Source organism: Doryrhamphus excisus, linkage group LG5 (genome assembly GCF_037039965.1).
Source record: "Doryrhamphus excisus strain RoL-2023G ecotype Guam linkage group LG5, RoL_Dexc_Guam_v1.1, whole genome shotgun sequence".
In the NCBI taxonomy this organism is placed as follows: Eukaryota; Metazoa; Chordata; class Actinopteri; order Syngnathiformes; family Syngnathidae; genus Doryrhamphus; species Doryrhamphus excisus.
In genome coordinates this window covers 21,408,165-21,432,236 of record NC_136361.1, presented here as the reverse complement: position 1 = coordinate 21,432,236, position 24,072 = coordinate 21,408,165, and the positions used below count along the sequence as shown (strand labels likewise).

General features: G+C 40.3%; 1 protein-coding gene and 1 long non-coding RNA gene across 3 annotated transcripts in view; one reads left to right on the top strand and one right to left on the bottom strand.

Annotated features, from left to right (window-relative positions):
* LOC131105069 (uncharacterized) overlaps window positions 1-2,525 on the bottom strand; it is a 49,245-nt gene extending 46,720 nt beyond the window's left edge. For both annotated transcript variants that reach the window (XR_013627353.1, XR_013627352.1), the window contains exon 1: window positions 2,317-2,525. This is a non-coding gene — a long non-coding RNA (uncharacterized LOC131105069). The remainder of the gene's footprint in view (window positions 1-2,316) is intronic.
* Window positions 2,526-3,796: 1,271 nt separating this feature from the next.
* On the top strand, window positions 3,797-16,315 carry sall3a (spalt-like transcription factor 3a). The gene is made up of 4 exons (XM_058052794.2): window positions 3,797-4,798; window positions 10,795-13,932; window positions 14,179-14,519; window positions 14,701-16,315. Exons 1-4 carry the CDS (start codon window positions 4,717-4,719, stop codon window positions 15,130-15,132), a joined length of 3,993 nt encoding a protein of 1,330 aa, XP_057908777.2. The 5' UTR covers window positions 3,797-4,716; the 3' UTR covers window positions 15,133-16,315.
* Window positions 16,316-24,072: the final 7,757 nt, after the last annotated feature.

Sequence of the window (24,072 nt, the reverse complement as noted above, 5' to 3'; positions counted from 1 at the left end):
GGTTAATGTCAAAATCTCTGCATTCTCCAGTGAACATTAAAATATGGCTCTTATCATGTTATCATTTTTTACATCAATACCTCTGTCGGCAACCCACAGCTCCTCAGCCTTCTTGTTTTGGCTCCCACACCGAGCTCTGCAAGTTTTTTTTTTATAACACCGAAGAGGAGGAAATTTGAAAAAGAGGGTTGTGAGTTGTCACTGATTTGAACTTGCCAGACACTGTCACTTAATGTCAAGATCATTACAGAATTTGAGATTTCAGTGGAGCTCATCACCTTATTGCAAAGTACTGGGCTTGTCAATGTGTCTGGCAGAATTTGGCGCACTGCTTTTCACACTAAATTTGACACTCTGGTCTTCGGTGGCACCAATGAGCATTTTGTCATCTCCTCTCAAGTGCCAACTCAATGTCCAATTACGCTGCAGCTTCTAATTTAATTACAGTAGCAGAAGAAATAGGTTGATTCAATTCATTTCAATTAACTTTGATTGGACCAGTCAGATCAAATCTTGCTCATCTCAAGGTGGGAGTTGCCTGTCAAGTTTTATTTCCACTGAGATTTTTAACAAGTCCAATTTCTACTATTCACAGAGGCGACAGTAAGAGATTATGAAGCTCATATCCTGATCTTTTACTCTGAAATAAAAGTCATCTTAAAGCCGCACCACCTTCCACATATAAACTGTCTCACAAAAGTGAGTACATCCTCAAGTTATTACAGTATATCTTCCCAAGGACAACAGTACTGATGAAATGAAGCTTCAGCATACATTAGAGTAGTTTGTGTACAGTTTGTGTAGCAGTATACATTTTCAATCCACTGACAATAACTTAAAACACAGCCACTGTTGTCTAAATAATGGTCAAGTTAATTGCAAGTTAGTGTAGTTGTGGCTTGCCGACAGACAAGAACAATGGTGATGGTGACATCATGGTTTGGGGCTTTGTGAGTGCTGCTGGCACCGGGAAATTGATGTTTAGTGAGGGAAACCTGAACACCAAAATGTACGGAGTGCCTTGCAAAAAACACTGAAGTTGAAGTACTGAAGTACTCTATATCTCCAGACCAAAACCCAATGGAACACACGAAGGGCATCTTCAAATGAAATGCGGAGGAGCACAAACTTCCTTCTTAAAATCAAATTTGATTGAATAAAACTACTGATGAATCTCTTAATCTTCACTCTGTCATGGTGTTTCAACAAGATACTATATTAATTTGTAAATTATGATTTTTCGTGGTTGAATGCAAATTGCAAAAATTGCAAAATGTATGTATGTCTGTAAATTGCTTATTTTTACTGTTTACGTCTACCATAAAGGGTAGAACTCATGAGCTCGGCCAATGAGCTAGGAATAATGCATTATGGGAAGAAAATTAAAATAGCTGCTGTTTTTTAAGTTGTATGGGTACTTGTATGTTTCTTAGCTACATTTTGAGTGTTAAGTTGCTGTGTGACGATCTTACCCTTCGATCTTGACTATTATATTGAATAATGACTTGCTGGGATTTTCGATGGGTTGCTAAGCTCGTTGTGAATTTTCTCATAGCTCATGATTGGCTCCTGTCAAATAAAGAGCTACAGCTTGTATATATACAAATCTGTAAGTAAACACTGGTGCAGTTTATGGTAATTTCTACATCTGAATTTATTAGAATTAGGTTTAGCAAAAATAATATACATAGTAAAACAACCAACAAGCTATAATCAAATCGATCAAATTATCAAGATAAAATATTTCACTGTGTAGTGACTCGTAAATTAACTTTTGCCAGGCAGAATTAATTGGCTCATTCGGATTTGCCATAGGACAAAAAACAAACATGACAGAAATGACTCCAAAGACCTCACTATAAAAGTTAAGAGACTGACATACTTATTTACTGTATATACTATCATTTTGCAGTTAAACCACAGCTTTGTATTACATATTAACATTGTATCTGGTGGAGTACTACTTCCCCTGCCCTTGGCTTGATATTGCTACATTATAGCTATAGGATAACATATCTGAATAATTGACTGCATCTTAAACTATTCCATTACATAATTATTCATCTTATGATATGATGGAGTTCAATTATAATATTCCAGAAGACTCTGCTCTCTGATTGGTGCAGGTTGACTCAGCATTATGTCACAAGCTGCCATAGGCTGCTGCACCAACCCTTGTGTGTGTGTGCGTCCCGGCTGGTACTAGTTGCGCAAAGATACCTCATACGCACACACCTAGACGTCAAACTTTCATGGCAACTACCTTAGCGTCCTTGTACAAGCTGGCAAACATTTAAAAAATAATTCATCATTTACCTTTTCTGTCATCTTCACGGTCCCGCTGTCACAAGTCTGCGTGTACGTCCACAGTGGATGAGAGACGACGCGCACTGCAGACGCCAAAGTTCGAAATTAAGTAAGCCGGTGCAGATAGAGGCTCAAAGTAAACCTTTATTGCTTGGATCTCTACGCTTCCGAAGAGTGTGAAAATGGGTAAAAATGTTTGTTTGGGTGATTACACGATCTTCCCCTCTCTCTCTCTCTACCTCCCTCTCTCTCTCTGGTTCCTCTCCTCCATTTGCCACCCCCCACCTCACCAGAGTGCTGGCTGAAGGCTGCATGGAGCCCCGGCTGTGCTGAAATCTATTTTAAGCTTATAAATGCATATAAAACGTCATTGTAATCAAAGCAATAAGCCATATGACTCATGAATTATAGTCAAAATATTTGGCAATGCTCGTCCCAGTGCATCCCCTCCTTTCACACTCTTTAGATGCAATGATCTTCATTCCTTTTGTGAAGATATTGATGATGATGACGGCCAAGTGGACAGTTTGATTTTTGTGTTATAAAGAATCAATTTTACATCAAGAGGGGAAACCTCTGTGATAAAGGACTTGAGCCACTCTGGCTATTCATCATAAGTCTGTAGCAAGCAGATAGGTCCAAAGAAATGATATTGCTCTAAAGAGTGTGTCTTCTTATCTCTCAGCAGCAGGGGAGAGGAGGACAAGCCGATCGATACAGGAGCCGCCGTGGACTCCTTGCAATTATCAATAGCTGATTTTGTCTTCCTGGGGCTGCATCTATTAATGGCAGATAATAACATAGAGGCTTTGGGTGTAACTTCTACGGGGATGATGGAAGGAGTCAAAAGGGGGGAGAAAAGTTTGCTCTTGACGACCTTGTTGCCAACACATTTGTCTCTCACAGTGGAAGTCAAATAGTGTGTGTGTGTGTGTGTGTGTGTGTGTCACTCATTCAGCCCCCACTGTGAATGAAAGGGCTTGGCTTGTTTAATAGGGGATGCTTTTCCTAGGGAACTCTTGTGACTATAAACGACTGGTATAATATATAACAATGGTAACAATACATAATGGTGATTAGAACATATGAGATCATTGCATTATTATGCAACACGTTTAAACGACATTTTTGTCTTATTTTTTATCATATAATACCCAAAAATGTCACGATTGCGCAACATTTATTTTACATGCCGTGATATGAGCATGCGCAATGCTCATATTAATTCCAATTAAGGGAATTTAAAACGCCACAGCATCTTTATCCCGTAAAATTACAAAAGATATGTTATCTATATATCTTTATTTATAAAACAGTGTATATGACAGCTTGACAGGCGCAGAGTGGTAGGATGTGTCGGGGTATTGTTGTGGGATGGGAGGTCAAATGTGGGTGTTGACGGGGGAGGACGGTCCATTCAACAGCAACGTGGTGGTACATCCTAGCGGTGGCGGCAAGCAATGGGCTGAGCCTGCGCTTTGTGGGGGTTAAACTCTGTCGCCTTTATTCCAACACTCACACGGAGCCCAGTCGAGCACCCAGAGACTCACGGAAGACCACCGGGCCGCTTGAACACAACTTTTATTCCTGACACTTTTATTTTGAAGAGCGGGGCCCGGCGAATATTCCGAGGAGACTTTTATTTTTGAGAGCTGAAAAGGGAGCAAAAGCCCGTCTTCGAAAGCGTTCAGATCGAAGCGACTCCTCTTTTTTGGTGGATCACTCTCAGAGGAGCTGTTGTTTTACTTCGTGGGACTTTTATCAGGAAATCAGGAAGTTTGAAGAGCTCTGGTAACAACCTATTGCTATGCTAAATAACTTTATCCCAAACATCCCAATATGAACTACCGAGACAGCTGCTTTACTTGAGCAATTAACGCGAGAAAATGCGAGAAGTGAGCCCAAAAGTGTGAATCAAAGCACCTTGAAGAAGCACTCTGACGAGGAGAAAGAAGAAGGAGGAAAGAAGAGGAAGGACGGACGTCCCATAACAAGAGATGTGTTGTTGGGGGGGAGCTAAAGAGAAAAGAGACGGATAAAGCCTGAGAGTGAGGCGGCTAATTGCTCAGTCTGTCCCTCATTAGCATATCCAATGCGCGTCCCCTGGACTCTAGCCAATCCTCCCCACCTTCACAAGGTGCCACTCATCTCCAAGCATTATTCACTTTCATAATTATCACACCGACATGCGCAAACCCACGCAGTGCGGCGACAGCAAGATTGGCTAATTTCATCGTTTGCCCCGCACTCCGCTTCAACACTCTTTTTGGAGAACTTTGGCGCGTCGACCGGTGCGCACTGCGCTGATGTGTCAGCGCCGCGCGCACACACACACAGCCCCGGAGCGCCAAAGCACAAACAGCAACAGCAGCGGCAAGTACCGACACCGGTGCCGATACCGGTGCCAGCATGTCCCGACGCAAGCAAGCCAAGCCGCAGCACCTCAAGTCCGATGAGGACGCGCCACTGAGCGGGCTCATTTCTCAGCATGGTGAGTCCTGGTTCAACCGTGCCTCTTTGGGTTAAATTCTTTTTTTATTTTTATACAACTGTCTTTTGAAACTCTCAGAATTTACTTTACATTAAAAATGTTAATTCTGACTTTTCTAGAGGTGTTGATTGCAACACTGATAAAGGCAAATTAATCTTAACGCATTTTGTGAGTTAAAGCCCCAATGAGATCAATAACTGTCGCATATTTATTTCATTTTAAAGGCACGTTTACAATGGTCAGGATTACTGTTTAATACCAAACTCACAGTTTACACACACAGCAGATATTTCCTAAAGGCCCATTTTTAAAGGCCTGTGTAAAATAGAATATAGGAAACAAAAATTGTTTCTTATTTCAGTGAACAATTATAATACTTTTCAAATGTTGACTTAAGATGTCCACATTTAAGTCAACTTCCCAAGGTGCACATTGAGAAATTGACATTTTGCTGTCTGTTTATGGCTGCCTTTAATACTCCAGATGCATCAGTTTCAAGTGATATTTTTAAAAAAGTGATTTGATATTGACATCACTTAAAAATGTTAATTATTGTGTAACACAAGGGAGTGTGTTGCCCCGCTGCGCCTCTGTCTTCACAAGGAGAACAGAACGCTAATTCCACTGCAGGTCAAGCCATGTTTTGTCATGTAAATCTTTTTTGTTTACCCCCCACCACCCACTCTCCACACATAAATTTAGCACACTTGATTAGCTGCCATTTCCATTACTTTGTAGACATTATTGTTTGTCACAGCTCAGCTCGCCATGTGAGGAAAATAGACAGGCATGTGCTCAACTGCACCTTTTACGCAAAACCATAAAAAATACAAAAAGTAGAACCCACATTTATTTGAAAAGTGTGTGAAAATCATATTGTAGAAATTAATTTTCCTGTTCAAATGCAAGATTTGATACAGACGTATGACGATGTGTTGGATTATAAAGAACATATAATAATCCTAATTAACATAACAGACCATTCATATTTGTATCTAATAAAGCAATGTAATATAACTGCTGATGTGCAGTAAATGGTATATTCTTTAATCATAAAATCATATTTTTACTAAACCTTTATGTATTCCTCATTCACACTCTTGTGTGATATATTAGCACCGAAGCTGCTCTTCATGTTGCATGTGTTCTGGGTGGTTGTGGTCACACTGATGTCGTCCCTTTGGACTTATGATTTCATCACAATGTTTAAACAGCGACATTGCTTCTGTGTGAATGCTGCAATGACTGTGGAAGGCTTAGAAGAAAATGAGCGAAACAATGTTTAGTTGTCTCTCGGGGAGGCTGGAGCGACAACATGATGATACACAACTTGATGACAACTTGTCAGACAACTTGATGACAACTTCTCAGTCAACTTGTGCTCTTAAATGTAACAAGTGAGTGTTTTTTATTGCAAATTTGTCATGCAAATCAACCTCACAGAAAGAGAAAAATACACTATTTACTTGATTTTTCTCAGCTTTAACACCCTTTTATTACGTGGTCATAAAAAAGGAAAACACGCACCTATTGTGTTTGGGATTGGGAATAGCAGTGGAATGTCCGTCACTCTTTCTTATTGGAGTTCCAATAAGAAGTGGCCGTCCCAGTTTTATGCACAAGAGAAATAGCATTTTTTTTATTTTCTCACAGCAATCAGAGCACCCACACACTAACACACACCTCAGTGCAGCATCTGAAGCTGCCTTACGGGTGACACGTCAATGTATCGCAGCATGAACATACTCGCTGCTGCTGCTTGCTCATGCACCATTGAGCCAGACCTCGGCAAGTCTTTGAAAAAATCCGATCAGTATTTTAGACTTGAAATACATTTTAGATGCGTAGAATAAATGTGGTGCTTTGGGCTTTGGTGTTCACATTTTCCCAGTGACATGTTACAGTGAGGGAGCAGGGCTGCACTCTCACCTTGCTAATGTTTTATTTCAAAACTGTCAGTCTGTTTTTTCTAATGTTGCGACACCTCGAAAAAAAACCCCATCAATCCCATGTGTGGCATGTATCATCTGGCCCTGCGGGCTTCTGGACATGTGCCCCACTCCAGGGGTGTTGGTGGCTGTGTGTGTCAGGATTGGGGGGTGGGGGTGCTTAGGAGTGCTTTTATAAAGCTTGCTGACTTAACCTTTGTCCAGCCCAGCCGAGCAGGTCCTGCAGCTTGGTGTCAAGATCCTTAAACAATTAGAACATGGATGCCGTTGACCTTGGCTGCACAGCCTGCTGGTGTCCTAGAAAGTGCGAACTGTGAAAGGCGCTTCTTCTTGTCACCACTTCCTGTGCAGACAGCGGATTTGAAGATGTGGATGTGCATGGGTAAATGCTGGGTTCTGCTTCTGCTTCGAGGCACCAGCGTAACGGGCCGAGGACATGCACTGCATGCATACAAACTTTTCCAAATGATCTCCTTCTGAAAGTTTGCACATTGAATGAAACACAGCAAACGTAAACACATATATAGTATTGGCCTCAAACAAATGACACATTCATTATTGTTTCTGCATAGCAGCCTGTGTGTGTGACTTGAGTTTAAAACACACATTCCATTGCATGCTTTTCCGGCAAAAAACCCCAGATAATACCATTTTGACAAAAAACAACCTTTTGTACTATTTGAGATATTACTGCAAAACGTTGTTAAATGCAATCAGTATAATGTAGCAAGAAGACCCCTGCTGACAGTGTTAACGTGCATGTTGCCCCCTTCCCCTGCAGTGAGGCTTTGTTTTAATCCCCTCTCACCGATGGGTGCAGACTGGTGGACCACCCACACAGAGAGCCATAATGTCTTCAAGAAGGCACTTAAATATGACTCACTTTAACAGGACTGTGTCTTAATTACCTCTTTGCACTGCAAACATATGAATACACAAGATGCTTTTTTTTCCTGATTTACTTTTTACCTCTTTTGATGACAGGCACTTTTTGTCAGGATTTTGAATATTACCACACAAGGCCTTCTCAAAACATATCATAAATGTTTTGGAGCCTGCGAAGGATGAACATCTGAGTTCAGTGAGACAGAAAAGAGATAGCATTGAATACTGTATTGCAAATGCTTACACAAACAAATCGTTAATGTTTTGGCTGCTCCACATCTGCAGGCTATGACAAAGGTCTCTCTGTTAGTTCAGATATGACTGTACCACTCTGCAGTAGCGCTGACCAAGCGGATGACACACACTCGAGTCTCTGCAGGTCAGAGGATGAGTGGACTCAGATGCTGTCGACATAGCCAGAGACATCACTGGACTGCAAGTGCTTGTGTATGAAATGGAAAATGTCTCAGTTATACTGTATATTTAGGTACAGAATAAACTTTCATCTTCTGCTGGCAACTATATTAACATGCAGCAAAGATAATTGTCGTTTTTATGAAAGATGTTACCAGCTCGTCTAAAATATTACAATTATTTCCCTGTGCCTTTGGGTCAATAACATGAAAATACATTTGCCACAGTGAATAGATATTTAGGCTCATATAGTTGGATATAAAAAATTTAAACTAAAATCTTTTCTAAGAGATAAAAGTCTTATTTGAACTTGCAGCAAATGTTCCCTGTGTAGTTAATGTATATTCATTAAGGCAATCTGGGAATGGTTAAGAATGGCACCATTTGTAATTGTCCAATGCTCCAATGCTCCATTCAGTGCACAGCACTGTGGTTTTCACAGAATCAGTGGAAAGCATGAATACCTCATCTGATATGTCAGATTAGTGGTTTCAGTTAGCACGCCAAAGATTGTTGAGCATGATAACAGACACAGAGATTCAGTGTCCACAATCACCCTATTGACTGACTTCATCTTAATATTTGCATCGGAGTAAACAAACACTCTTAAAGCAATGAAAAAAAAACAGTGAATTCTTTTTTTTGGCCCTTTATTTTGCAGGCTTTACAAAAATCAATACCTCATCACACATGCACACACACACACACTGTCTTACAAACACACAACCACAAAATGTCGCCTTCACACCAACGTGTGGCACTCTATGTGAACCACAGTAGCCATTTTTTTTAGTTAAAGAGTTTTTGCGTTTCCATATGAATTGTTTAAAAATATGTCAGTTTTATACAATAGGGACAAAACCACAGTGAACGTGTAAATTGATGAAATGGTTAGTCTTTAAGCTTAGAATTTATGGAAAATTTCTCCTAAAATATATCACAATAAATATCGAGACCTGTAATACAGATTAACTTTTTTTTTATTAGAATTGATTTAAAACAAAAACAAATATATATATATATATATATATATTAAATTAAATATAGGCATGACAATGCATTTTCTTTAGTTGTCAAAAAAATCTGTTCATGTGTGTGTGTGTGTGTGTGTGTGTGAGGTCACAGGCATACAATGGCTTCCACTCGTAATTGTATGAAAGAGTAAAAGAGATTGACAGTAATACCATTCTAATAACTAATCAGCTCAACACAATGCCTACTCATTTGTGTTGACCTTTCAGCCCTCAATTATGGAAATGGTTTCTTCTGTCCGCTGGTAGGCTAAGGAGATTTTCAACCTCCTGCCGTGTGTGCCTGTCTTCTCTGTTCACTTGCCATCTTTTACTTGTTGATTTTTGCTTTTAATGTGATACATTTTTTCCATTTTTGCAAATATATTTAATTTTATACAAATTTGAAATCAATAATTTTTATTTATTTTAGATTTTTCAGATTCTATTTAGTTTTTCTATGAACTAATATTATTCTATCTAATTACTAATTTGCTCAGCAACAAATCAAAACAGCGCACCTATTTATCTAGTTACATACCACAATTTTTTTTTTATCAGGATTTATTATTCTTGCTTTGAGTAGACATATACAGGTACATCACACCTTAGTGTAAATGAACAAAGGCTTCATGTCTGAACTTTAAAACAAGTACACTCAACCCTCAAGCCCATTAAAGCCATGTAATGACTAAAATGTTTTATTTGGTAATGGGCGGTATTTGAGAGGATTTCTAGAATTCCATTTTATCACCTCAAATGTACATTGTCATATACTGTAGCCAGTTTTAAGATCAGTTTATAAAACCACAAACTATTGTGAAAGATGCAACACACTGTACTGTCGTATGTGAAAAAGACATACATTAGGCCAACACACACAAATCTCATCCCAAATACAAACAGATCATCATAATAGGCATAAAAAGGAAAGCCAATGGTTTTGATAAGGTGTGAAATGGGTCCAATCTAAAGGCACGAATCGCCTTGTTGGACTCGGATGGTCGCATGTTGGGGAGGAAGTGGCTTCCTGCAACTGTGATTAAACATGTGTAACTAATCAGGGACTTTGCTGCCTTCACACTAGCATGCAATTTGTTGAGTCTTGTTTCAGAGAGCATGGGAGAGAGAGTGAGAAAGTGACAAAACAACTGCATAGGGCATTTGTTTGTTTTTTAATACTTTTTAATTTTGTGATTTCAATAATTTCTTGCCTTTACATTTACTTCAGTTCCCTGTAAGTCCAAAGACTCAGCTCATCAATATGAGACGGCATTTGAAATTCAGGTGGAAATTCAGCAGCCTGATATCAGAGGGGAATCCTAATAGGCCCATCAAAGTCCTGATTTGTACCCAACAGACAGAGCAGCTGTGAATTGTATGAAATATTGGAAATCAATGGGCTCTATGGAATTTCATTAAGCGGCGGTATCCACAATTGATAGGCCCTCATAATTTGATGGATTGCACAAAGAATATTATTAGCTGGCTCTATAGACAGAGTGGGAATGTTCAAACGGGGGTCTTAACAATTGGTGAACTGAGGCAATTTGCGGGGTGTAAAAAATATATACATGTATGTATTGATTTTTTATGTTTAAAGCGAGGGGGCGAAAATCAAAGGTTAAATCTTTGCAGTACGGCATTCCAAAATATATGTGCTTTCTTTATTGATCCTTTATTCATGAATTCTCCTTCTTTTTCCTCTCCCCACTTTTTCTCTGTCCCCTCCCCACAGCCGGAGGTGATGTGCTGGATGATGCCGACAGCGGGAATGAAAGCCGCAGTGGCAGTGAAGAGACTCATGTATGTGAGAAGTGTTGTGCTGAGTTCTTCAAGTGGGCAGATTTCTGTGAACATTTAAAGAGCTGCACCAAGAACCCACTGGTGCTTATTGTTAATGACAATGAGGAAACGTCTATTCCGTCCCAGGAATACCCAGAACCCTCCCCTGTGCCCAGTTGCCCAAGTGAGCAGGCTGACAGCGAAGATGCCAGGGAGGGCCAACACTCTCTTGCTAGTGATGGCGAAGATGTCCCAGAGGTAGCCACCTCAAATGGGGTCAGTGTCCTAGAAAAAGAGGAGGAGGATATGGAGGTGGAACTATCCTCTGAACAAAACATGGATCTCGATGAAAGAGATGTGGCGTCCCCTGAAGCAGATGGTTCTCTACCTCAGCTTGATGATGTTGCTCCCCCAAGTGTTGCCAGTTATACAATGCCAAGCACTAATGTTACCCTGGAAACTCTACATGGCACCCGGGTGGCAGTTGCCCAGTTTTCTCAGAGCATAAGGGCAGCAGCAGGAGGTGGAGTTTCCACCCTGGCTATCCCCATGATCTTGGACCAGCTGATGGCCCTTCAGCAGCAGCAGATACATCAGCTGCAGTTGATAGAACAAATCCGAAGTCAAGTGGCGCTGATGAACAGACAGTCTGCTTCACAGCCTGCACTTAACCACCACAACACTGTCGCTGGAAACCCGGGGCCGATATCCTCTGGCGCCCCTTCAGTTGCAAGTCAACTTCAACTCCACAACTTTATCACTCCCCCTGTCCATCAGCTCCCTGTGAGGTTGCCAGCCTCTCTCAACGGTCAGAGTTCATCACCTCTGACCTCTGCATTAGAAGGGCCTCTCTCTCAAGCGTCACAAAGTCGAAGTCAGCAGTCTAACTCTTCAATCCCCAACACATCCTCTAGCAGTTCAATGTTTCCCCCACCCGTTGCCTCTGGATTGCCCTCTCTTATTCCCTCCTGTTCATCCTCACTCACCAACATAAGCATGAGCAATAGTGTAACCGGAAGTGATGGCATCAGTAGCAGTTCCACTCATCCCAGAAACGCCAACACTCCGCCGTCACTCAGTCACAACAGCCTCCTGAGCTCTGCTTCCAGTCTACCACTGATACCTCATAGTTCATCAAGCAGCGTTATCTTTCCAAACCCGTTGGCCAGCATAGCAGCAACAGCCAATGCACTTGACCCTCTATCTGCTTTGATGAAACATCGCAAAGGAAAGCCCCCAAATGTGTCTGTTTTTGACACAAAGCCAAGCTCCGAAGACCCTTTTTTCAAGCACAAGTGTCGATTCTGTGCCAAGGTGTTTGGCAGTGACAGTGCACTACAAATCCACCTGCGTTCCCACACTGGAGAAAGGCCTTACAAATGCAACATATGTGGTAACAGATTCTCTACCAAGGGAAACCTTAAAGTACATTTTCAAAGGCACAAGGAAAAATACCCTCATATTCAAATGAATCCCTACCCTGTGCCAGAGTACCTGGACAATGTACCCACTAGCTCCGGCATACCATATGGTATGTCTTTGCCCCCAGAAAAACCTGTCACCACATGGCTTGATAGTAAACCCGTTCTCCCTACTGTTCCCACCTCAGTTGGGCTCCAACTACCTCCCACTTTACCGAGTATGATGGGGGGTTTTGGTGATTCTGCAAGCCTCACACCGCTCAATAGGTCCCCTCAAAGACCATCTCCCCCATCAAGTGAGTGTGCATCTTTGTCCCCAAATATCGTTATTGACTCTGGAATTACCACTACTTCAACGTCTCCTAAACCCAGCCTAGGCAGTGATGTACCTCCTGTCCTAAAACCTGAAGGTGTTCTTCTGCCACCAACATGTTCTACTCGGCCAGGGGAAAACACCACAACCACAACAACAGTAACTCATGTGGTTCTTTCCACGGCAGTCACCTCCACAACAATGGCAACCTCTGGCCAGGTTACAGAACCCATCAACAGCCCAAACCTTACTTCAAACCCAGTGTCCCATCCTGTTCTCCCCATGCTCTCAGATCAGTTTAAGGCTAAATTCCCATTTGGAGGCCTCCTGGACTCTATGCAAACTTCCGAGACATCGAAGTTGCAGCAGCTTGTTGAAAACATCGACAAGAAAATGACCGACCCCAACCAGTGCGTCATCTGCCATCGTGTTCTGAGCTGCCAGAGTGCTCTCAAGATGCATTACCGCATCCATACTGGCGAGAGACCTTTCAAATGTAAGATATGTGGGCGGGCATTCACTACCAAAGGAAATCTGAAAACGCATTTTGGTGTTCATCGGTCGAAACCCCCGCTACGAGTCCAGCACTCGTGTCCTATATGTCAGAAAAAGTTCACCAATGCTGTTGTTCTGCAACAGCACATTCGTATGCACATGGGCGGGCAGATCCCAAACACTCCGGTCCCTGACAACCTGCAGGAAATGGACACAGATCTTTCATTTGATGAGAAGAGCATAGATGCAATGAGTAATTATGATGATGATCTTCTCGATGAAATGGAGCAGGCTATAGATGATGAAGTTGACCTAAAAGAGGGCGGAATGGACCCATTAAAACCTTATTCACCTGAAAGCTCTCCACCAACTTCCATAATGTCCAGCATTGCTGCTATGGAGAACCAGATGAAGATGATCGACTCCACCGCAAAAATAACCAGTTCTTTCAGTCAAAAGCCTACACAAAATTGTAGCAGCTACGGAGGCCAGAATGAATGTTTTACCAGCGACTGCCTATCTGCCGTTGGGGATGCAGAGTCCCAGAGCTTGGGAAGCCCTGCGTTGTCAGAGTCCTCTAGTTCTTTGCAACATTTGTCCCCAGCTCACAGTCACTCTGAGAGCCAACAATCCAAGTCCCCAGCTGCTCTCAACAATAGCAACAGGGCCATAGCAGTCGAAGATGGCCACGAAAACAATGTAGCTGGCTTGGCAACAGTGAAGTCTGAAAAATCAGACACCCCATCTCCACTTCCTGCAACAGAAAGCAATGGGGCCCTGGACCTGACCGCAACTCAACCAAGCAGACACTTTATCAAGGAGGAAAGCCACTTCAGTATGCTGTTTCTGAATAGAGATCGAGGTGAGTTAAATTCGATTCGATATGGTATATATATATATATATATATATATATATATATATATGTTTTTTTTTCAATAACGTCCCTTTAATTTGTCATCTCAAAATTGTAATTACCTTGGCAAGCATTTTTTTCTTATCAATTTTTTTTTTGAGCCAGAATAAACAGTGTGATAAGTGTTTTTTTTAAATGTACATTTGCAAAACCTTCATCAGTAATGCAGTATTAATTTGACATTTTTCTTTCAGGTCTAAACACTCCTAACTTGGCCAGCACCGCATCAAATATGATCAAAATGGAAATTAACGGACACAGCAAGCCAATGTCTCTGGGTGACAATTCCACCCTGCCGGTGGGCATCCAAGTTCCTGCTGCTGCAGCTCCCCAGACCACGCTGAGCCCCAGCACCAACCCCATGTTAGCTCCTCTGCCACCACGACGTACCCCAAAGCAGCACAACTGCCACTCTTGCGGGAAGAATTTCTCTTCTGCCAGTGCTTTGCAAATCCACGAGCGCACACACACTGGAGAAAAACCATTTGCCTGCTCTATCTGTGGACGGGCTTTCACCACAAAAGGCAATCTAAAGGTATGTACTAACTAGGTGCAGTTTTTGAGGGTGTAGATCATGTCATGAGTAACACACGCAAGTAAACCTAAATGTCTGTTACTAGTTAACTTGGAGCGTATTTTAGTTACTAAACTCTCTTTATGTTGCTTTGTGACAGCCATATTTATTTGTGTATACTCCGTTTGCTTGTTTATTGAAGGTCCACATGGGAACACACATGTGGAACAACGCACCAGCACGCAGGGGACGGCGACTATCTGTGGAAAATCCCATGGCCCTGTTGGGCGGGGATGCCATGAAGTTCAGCGAGATGTTCCAAAAGGACCTGGCAGCTCGAGCTATGAACGTTGATCCCGGTTTTTGGAACCAGTATGCAGCCGCCATCACCAACGGCTTGGCCATGAAGAACAATGAAATCTCTGTGATCCAAAACGGAGGTATCACGCAGCTGCCCGTCAGCCTCGGTGGTGCAGGAATCACTTCAATGGGAGCCATGCCTGGTGCGATGGACCGTCTCCACACAGGCAGCAGCCCTCCTATGACCGGGATGGAAAAGGCTACACTTGAGGTCGGTGCAAGCCGTCCCTTCTCCAGGTATATGGAGGAAAACAAAGAAATTGGGATCAATTAAAGAAAGGCAACTTTCTTGAAGCAAAGACTAAAAGTCTAACAACACAGAGAGAAACTGCTGATCCAATCTAAAACTTGTTACTATACTATGTACAGAAGAAATATTTTTTGCTTTTGAAAATACTCTATTTAGTGTTGATTTGAAGTCTTTACCTTTCACCCATTCCCTTTTCAATTGATATTATGAAAGATGCTTTGTCTCTTGTTTGGGAACACGTTGTCTTGCAAGATTTGCATGATACTTACAGTTTTTACCTGTATGTTTGACTGCTTTTATGAATTCCTCTGAAAACCAGGATTTTGCCTTATTCAAAATAAGCAAACATCTTGGAAAGGACTAAAACAGAAAAGAAAGAAAGTTTGTTCATAGGCATTCAGTCAACCTTCACTATGAGTGTTCTTTTAGATTCAAAAAAGGGCCATGGATAGACTGCCGTATTGTGTTTTGTGCTCACATGATATTTTCTTTCTCATGAACTACAAAACTTGAAAAAAAATGTTTTAACTATTTTAATCTTTACAGTTAGTCTCCAAGCATTGTCTTATACTATTGTCCTGTGTCTTTAGTATTTATGATATTGACAAAAAAAAAAGCGGGTATACAGAAATATATTTAATGGCCCAAGCATTTTATCAATACTTTTTTCGTTCAAACCGCAGGCTTCACTGGTGAATATCTCTTTCAGTAAAGACACCAAGTCATTTGAGTTAGAAAACTGAGAAAAAGTGTAGGTTTTTATTTGGATATCCGGTGACACGATGTGTATAGTACATGGGGACAACATTATATGAGGCTGGAGATGTCCAAAGCTGCTATGACCACAACCCTGCTTTTAACCTTTGTAAAAAGAAAAAAAGAAGTGATCCTTTTGGAGAAATATCTATGTATAGAAATACAGACAAATCTAAAACAGGTATGCATATTTTGTATCTCATAAAGATAGACATCATGAGTTGAGAGTATTTGTCATGTTTGTGAATGCACTTTTTAAAAATGACACGTTTTGTCTGTGATACTGTTAACCTTTTGACTGAGCTCTCTATCATGTGCTGTTTTCCTTGTTTTCAGCTTGCCACTCCTACAATTTGCAGTTGGTTATTGCATTTGTGCTACTCTTTGGAGTGCAAGGTCATCAGTCAATCAAAACCTTCGTAAATAAAAAAAAATGACAACAACTGTGTCTTTGACTTGTTAGTGTCTGTTAGTGTTTAACTTTGATCTGATCAAATAAAAGGTCTATTCACAGTCCTTAAAATGTATGACATTTTCTTATGGCTGAGAGTCCTTGGCATGAAGAGGCTAATTTACCACATTTTTTAAATGTAAAATGTCTCAATATACACATGTGGATTTAAGTTTATTTGGGGTTTTTTCGTGGCCTAATAAAAGGCTTTTGCTCTTAAGGATAAAACTATGTAGATCATTAAAAAAAAACACACAACACCCATACAGAAGTGCATGTTATTTGTCATACCTTGGACAGAAAATGAATGACTTTTTGTTTTATTTGGTAAAAAATTTGTAAGAGACATACATAGTTACTAAAAGTCGCCACTGTCATGCAAAATGTTTTTGCACAACTTTCCCCATTCAGCAATCCTTTCTCAAGTTGACACTGCTCTGTCTGGAGGGATTTTGATGCATAGTGTGCATGTGTGCACCCAAACCTGGTCACTTTTACACACAGGTTTATGTGTTTTTCAAAAAGTTTCTCAAATAGAACTCAATAAAATGTATTCAATGAATTGCATATAATTCATAAGACAAAACTATGCTACATAGTGCCACATTAGCTTCAAGATGGACTAGTCGCCAGTCAGGGAACATTTGGACAATCAACCATTCACTCGCATTCGTACCTACAGGGGGAGAACATGCAAACTCCACACAGAGATGCCGAACAGAGATTCAAACCCAGCCTTTGGTATCAATACTGTCAATATTAGGATCAATTCACCCCTACTGTACACAATACTTCCACCGCTATGACAGCAATAGAATCCAAATGAATAATATGCACAAAATAGAGAAAATCGATGCCATCGGTTCAAACATCCTTTATTATTGCATATTCTCATCTCTCTGGTTCAAGTACAAATGTGCAAGTAGTGACACGATTCAGGTAATGTATTAGATCTTGAGAATCTTGAGGAAATATTTGAGGTTATGAGTCCTATTATTTTCACTTGATTTATTACCATAATGTACATTAATTTTTCCATTGTAAAAAAAAAAACCTCCGGGCAATTCTGATGACTCAGCCAAGTCAGCTATTGGGAGCTCTCAAGACAGACCCGGTAATGTGCGGTGCCATTTAGAGGTCCATTGTTTGACAGCTAATGCCACAAGCTTAGCAGGGAATTGTCAAGTAATTACGAAAATTCATATGGACCGTTTTTCTCCATGCAGGCATTATTGAGCTCATATTTAAGGGGAAACCAAATGCATTCCAGCCATTCTTGAACTCATGTGCTTGCATTTAGTGGACGGTTTTGCAGACAGCCAGTATACATTTCTGTAAGGACTCTTGTCTGACAATCTAATTGGCAATTCTTCTCAAATTTATCATATAATTCAATGAACTGGAGCCTCATAGAGATACTTCATAAAGAAGTGCTGTTGAGGCCTTAAGTGATTTCAATTTTAATGTCTCTTCGATATCACATGGGTTTAAACACGATTCTAGATAGCTACACTTACAAAATGTCAGTGGCGGTGGGGGGTTGAGACCGAAATTCAAGTGAATCGAGTACCCAATTCGAAATTTGTCATGCATGTTGGTGTTTTCAGCCAATGCGATCTGTGACAGGTGACTCGAGCGAATCCAAAACACGCATGCTCGGTTAATTGGTGACTCCAAATTGTCTGTAGGTATGAATGTGCGTGTGAATGGTTGTTTGTGAGGATAAGCTGCATAGAAAGTAGATGGAATTTTTTAAACACAAGACTTAGTCACAGAAAAAGAACGCTGACATTCAGGATTTAGTCAGTGCACAGAAATGAAAACCACACATTTGTTGTTTTTCTTAAATTTGATTGTACCTTAATACATGCATTTAATGGAGCAGATTCAAAGGGAAAATGTGTCCTGATAGAAATGACATACAGTAACATAACAATAATGTTAGTTGTATGCTTTGAATGGGGACACATTTTCAGTGAAAATTTCAAGTATTTTGAAGTCATTAGCCTAAAACCAGAGTCACGTCCCGAGTCAAGTCTCAAGTCATTTACATTAAAGTCCAATACGAGTTACAAATACAAATACAAAAGTTTGATGATATTGTCAAATTGAGTTTAAAGTCATCAAAATTGTTAGTCAAAGGCAGGGAAGAATGACAAGAGAATGAAGTAATCACTGCAAGAAAACCACAAAAGCATTATAACCTTTACGCAGCTACTCACCAAGATGTATTAATAAAGCAATAGCTCTGGTGTTCACACTTTTGAACATGGCGGAGATATTAACACAATCATTTACTTGTGTTTTTCTCTGTTTGGTCTCTAATAGTGTAGTGGTTCACTTGCCTGGCCCCTGTGCAGGCAGCGTGGTTGGTGGTGACTGTGAGTGTGAGTGTGAGTGTGAATGGTTGTTGGCTGTCTGTAACTGAAAAGGGAAAGGGGTGAGAAAATAGATGGATGGATGTTTGCTTGTATAATTTTTCAACATAGTAAACAAGTGAAATTTAATTCCATTGTTAATATTGATTGGAATGAGTGACCGAGGGGCTTGAATTGGGGAGGTTCTCATCTGTTTTTAAAAGACATGACAAATGACTTGGTGTTGGTCTTATCTGCAATGTTTGGTGTGTGTGTGTGTGTGTGTGTGGCTACCCGTTTTAAGTGAATCTGTGTAGCATTTGGGCCTGGCACAGTGTGAACAGACAGGCTATGGCTGAGATGGGGCTTTCGGCTGTCCAGGCTGTTTGTTTAATGCCCTGCCGACTGAGAAAGTCTCTGTGAAACAGGTGCAGTAAATATCCCCATTGATCCAGAGGCAGGGGGCCCTATGATGATGTAGTGGCAAAGAGCCACAGGAGTAAATCTACCTGACAGTAATCCAATCCCATTCTCAAGGCTCTGGGATCTGAGATAGGTGCTTTAAATCCAAAAGTGTGTCTTTTTGCAGAATTCCCGTTCATGTTGGTGCGGCTTCCACCGTGTTATACCTCATGGCTCAGCTCTACAGTCAATAGCTTGCTGAGGCGCTTCGGGAGCTATTCTTTATACTTGTTTTCATTTGAAAGTCTATGATGAGGATGCCACAAATTCAGCCTCATGTTTATCCTGCTGTCAAACTCCACCCTGAAATAAAACTTGCTTGATTAAAAACAAAAGCAGCCGCATTGAAGTCCTCATAAATCAATAGAATTTGTTACAGTCTGCATTTTTATCATGTTTTGCCTTGTAAATATTGACTGAATGATAACTAGCAATAAACATTTATTCACACCATATTCTCCACTATGTGACTTCCATCCACCCGGCACTCATCAGACGAGGCCGTGTTCAGCTTCAGAGCCCCTCACTCGACCTGCTAGAATACATAAAAAGTATTCTTTTAAGATGGACCAATCGTGCGGATTGCTGCTATGCTAACATTTTTCCTAGAGAATAAAATATATGACCTTTATGTTTCTTTTAGCGCTCTACATGAGCTCGAACATTGATCTAAAATGGACGGATTAGAATGCTCTAACTTTTGGCACATGTTGTTTTTATGTCAAAGCAAAAAACGGTGTTAATTTGACAAGACAAATATAATTTTTAAAAGGTCAGTTTGGCTGGAAAACTATACAGATGAAAGTTTTGCATTTTGAGACCATTGGATGCTCATTGGACTGCAGTCGGTTTTTGTAAACTTTAAAAAGTTTTAAAAAGGGTTTTTCCAGAAAATTGTGGTCAAATTCCTAAAATCTAAATCATATCTGACTTTACAGGTTCCACTAGTTCTTCTTCTATTTCCTTTATACTTTCTTTATGCATAATGACGAATGTCCAAAGACTTTTTTATATATAGTAGCATTATTTCATAACTTATAGGCTCCACCCATTCCATTTAAATTTTAAAATTTTTATGAACTACAATAGATCTCTGATTTTCAATTCAGTTCCTATCTAGCCAGGCGATAATCTGTGAGTAATTGATATGCCCATAAAAATGTATATTTTTATCGTGATCACGCTGACCGAATACTATAAACAGGGACACATAAATCAACACATTCACTAAAAATCACTAAAAAAAAGTATTTTCAAGTCAAGTCGAGTCAAATCCAAGCTGAGTTGTAAGCCTTGTATGATATTGCTAAATCAATTCAAAAATTGTAATGCAACGAGTGTTAATTAGAGGCTCCCATTCTATTCAGGCCACTGGGTTTTGTTTGCTCGTTGCCGGAGAAGGAATTTCTCCAAGCCACATCAACATAATTCTAACTGCTTGCCTGCTGTAATGCCAGTCACAACTGCCAATCATAGAACTTGTGTTCACCTCACTGCCAGTTCTGACGCTGGATTGTGATATTTAATTTTCACTTTTACATCTCACAGCGACCATGGGGATTTCATGGACTTCCACGCAAAGTGCAAATGTCAAAGATTGATGAAAAAACATTATCAATGAGGCATATAGACATAAACATGTAAAAATCTTTTGCAACCATGTCATATAAGTATTTTATGATCTAAACATCATCCTTTAAAAAAAACACAGGCATGCTTCAAACTGCCCATAGTTCTATTGATGTGTGGAAGGACGGAGAACCCATGAAACTCCTCCTTTGTTTCTGGAAACCACAGCATGAAGAACTTGCAGAGGTTCAGTAAAAGCAGGGGTGTGTTTATCTTTGGTCCATAAAGTAAAAGAGAGGATGTGCAAGACAAGTGGTGGGGGGTGTTTTGGTGAATCAATAAATGCATGGAAGATAGTGGTGGTCCACCTGAAGAAGGACAAGTCATCAATTAAACAAACTTGGCAAACAGAGCCAATTCATCAGAGTACGGCATGGATCAGCTATTGGGTGCAGCTCGACGTGACAAATGCTGGACCTCCTCTGTGTGCCCAAGGTTGCAAATCGATAGAGATCATCATTGTGATGTGGCCTTTTATCTCACAACCTGCTCCCTGAAGCCTTATATCATTCCTAACACAGATATCTCAACGGAGAGGGGTAGGGGAGCTTGATGGGGTCTTTTATTCTCAGAACATATGGGCATTAATTGTTCAAACTGTTATCTCGGCTTTTGATGATGAACCTTATCCCAAAGCAGAGGGTTTTGAGTGTTTTACAGGGTTCTGGGTCTGTTATTACAGTCTGCTTGTCATGAGAGTATCCATATACTCTTGTTAACATTTCACTGCCCACAAAGGAATTGAAGCCGACATATGCTGACTCCTGCTCAGAGGTACTGAATCAAATCCATCAAATCTCTTAGAAGAAAGAATCCTGGGTTGTTATTGAGCGCTGCCATTTGGGAATCCGATGCCAATGAGCAGCCATGACTTACTACACATGGACAATGTTTTATACAAAGTTGGGCTTAACATCCTAAAAAAGAGCAGTCAGCTGAATGCCACATTTGCTTTGCAAAGGAAGGTGCACGACCAACATGGTTAATCAGAGTACCTCATTATTGATGCATTATGTTGGACTTCCTCTAAGTAATCAGAATCAGGGTGTCATGTTCCACATGGTTGGACTTTTGTATTTGGTTTCCTTTGTTCATCTATTTAATGTTTTGTGCTTTTATTTTGTATTTGTTTCCTGTATTACCACCGTAGGTTGTGCTTTTACTTTCCTTGTGAACGCTATTAGTGCAGTTGGGTCTGACGTGTAATCAGCAGTTGTTTTCACCTGGTCTGTTTTCTAGTGCGCTTCAAGTGCTTTGTGTTTCTGCATGTATTCTTGGTTGCTTTTTGTACTTCTAGATATCAACTAAAGCCTTATGGTGAATCTTCACCCACTTCCTGTGCCAACCCGATACTCTGTCTACCATATCCCAAAAAACAAGGATGTTATGTTATAGTATGTACACTGTATACTTCCCTGTTGTGTGTCAGCCTGCAATCTAATCAGACATACTAGTACATTTGGCTGGGTTTAAACTGAATGTCTTAATAGAGAATTCCAATTTAATGATGGTATCTATTTTTTAAATAAATTTTGATGTTGCGATAAGTGATAACCGTGGACTTTATATTATTTGGAAAATACATGTAAAGAGTTGTGGACCAAAATCCCTCCTAAGATTTCAAATATCTTGCTCAGATTTCCACTTCTTGTTGTGTGCCCTATATATGCTGATGTATGAAACTTGAAGATTTCAGATGTTGCAGTAGTTGATTGACATGATGGGAGGATCAATGCAAATGTCTTCCTGCCAAGCAATAATCCATCCAAACTGATCACGCTTAAAATTGCCTGAGGGTATTGATCACATGGGCAGACCCAGAAAACACAGTAAGCAGTTTTAACAATTAAGTTGCTTACACTACAAAAAATGAAACCCTAATAAGATCTTCAAACAACATAAATTTGGGTTTTTTTTGGGGGGGGGAGTAAAATCATTAGTCTTAATGAGTGAGCATAAGCGGTATAGAAAATATTGGATAAAATAATGGATATCACTTGTTCCTTTTTGTTTTTTCTTCTTTCTATTTTGGATAATTCCATGTGCGAAATGAGAAATGCCATGCATTTAAAGCATCGGAATCACTTATCTCAAGCATGAAATGAATATTGTTTTTGGTCTCACTTCAAAAATAGAATGTTTTCATATTATACAGTACAAATGCCACCGCACTCTATACAGCTGTTAGCCACCCCGCTCCTTGTATCCACACAGACAACCGCTTTTGTTTCATTGCAAATAACATAATTTTCATAAAAGCCCAGACATTGATGACAATGCAATGATATTCCTTCTCCATTAGTTGAGAGATGTTAATCTTGTTTCCTGTACGCTAACTGAATTATTTAATACTCAGATTCTGGTTAAACAGCGTGCATGTTCCTAAAGGTCAGAAGGTAATTAACTCTAGACTACAACTGGATGTATCCCTGCACAATTATTAAGTAAAAACCTAAAATACTACAATGGAAATCAACATTGAGATACGTAAATCTATATTGTATTTGAGTCATTTCCAGTCATGCAATCAGAGTTATATACCTCTGCTTCACATCGATCATCAGTACTTTTACTAACTGAAGAACATTAAGTTGCAAAAACCACATCATCCAAGATCCAATTAGCCCCCACCCCCTCCCTACTGTTTTGTACCCTCAAAAATCCATAATGACTATGGCAGCCGCAGTATCTTTTTCACAAAAGTCTGTCCTTGTCAATCAGCATGATGCTGATAAACATCTGTATTTTGATTGAATATGTGCAAATCTACCCAAACGTCACACCAATGACTTTGACGTATTACTATTTGAAATCATTTCAGATGCTGCACAGGCAGGAACAACCAATTAGTGCTGATGATTTCATAAAGAGGGTTCTAGGGTTTCAGCTTCATAAGTCATGGTGATCCCATATTTTTGGACTTCTCTCATTTGAGATCACCGTGGAAGGAGGGTAGTTGTGACAAACATTGTTACTGTGGCTGACAAGATATTCTTACTTGGCTTTTTATGTCACGGCAGATCTACATTTGCTATCCAAGTGCTCTCCAAGAGTTGGTGTCTCAGGTTCGTATGTTTACCTATTCTACGAATAATGTCTGCATGCTGAAGAATACATGGCGAATGAATAGTGCTTTGTAAGACCGTGAGCAGTCAGAGCAAAGTATTTTGTTGCACCCAAAGTCACTGACACAATGTAAGCAGCCACATGATGATTGTTTGTAATGCATCTAATGTGATTATCCTGGCAGCCTATTTTTGCAATGATGAAAATAAGCATTATGCGTGTGCCTCAGCCTGTAAAATGGAA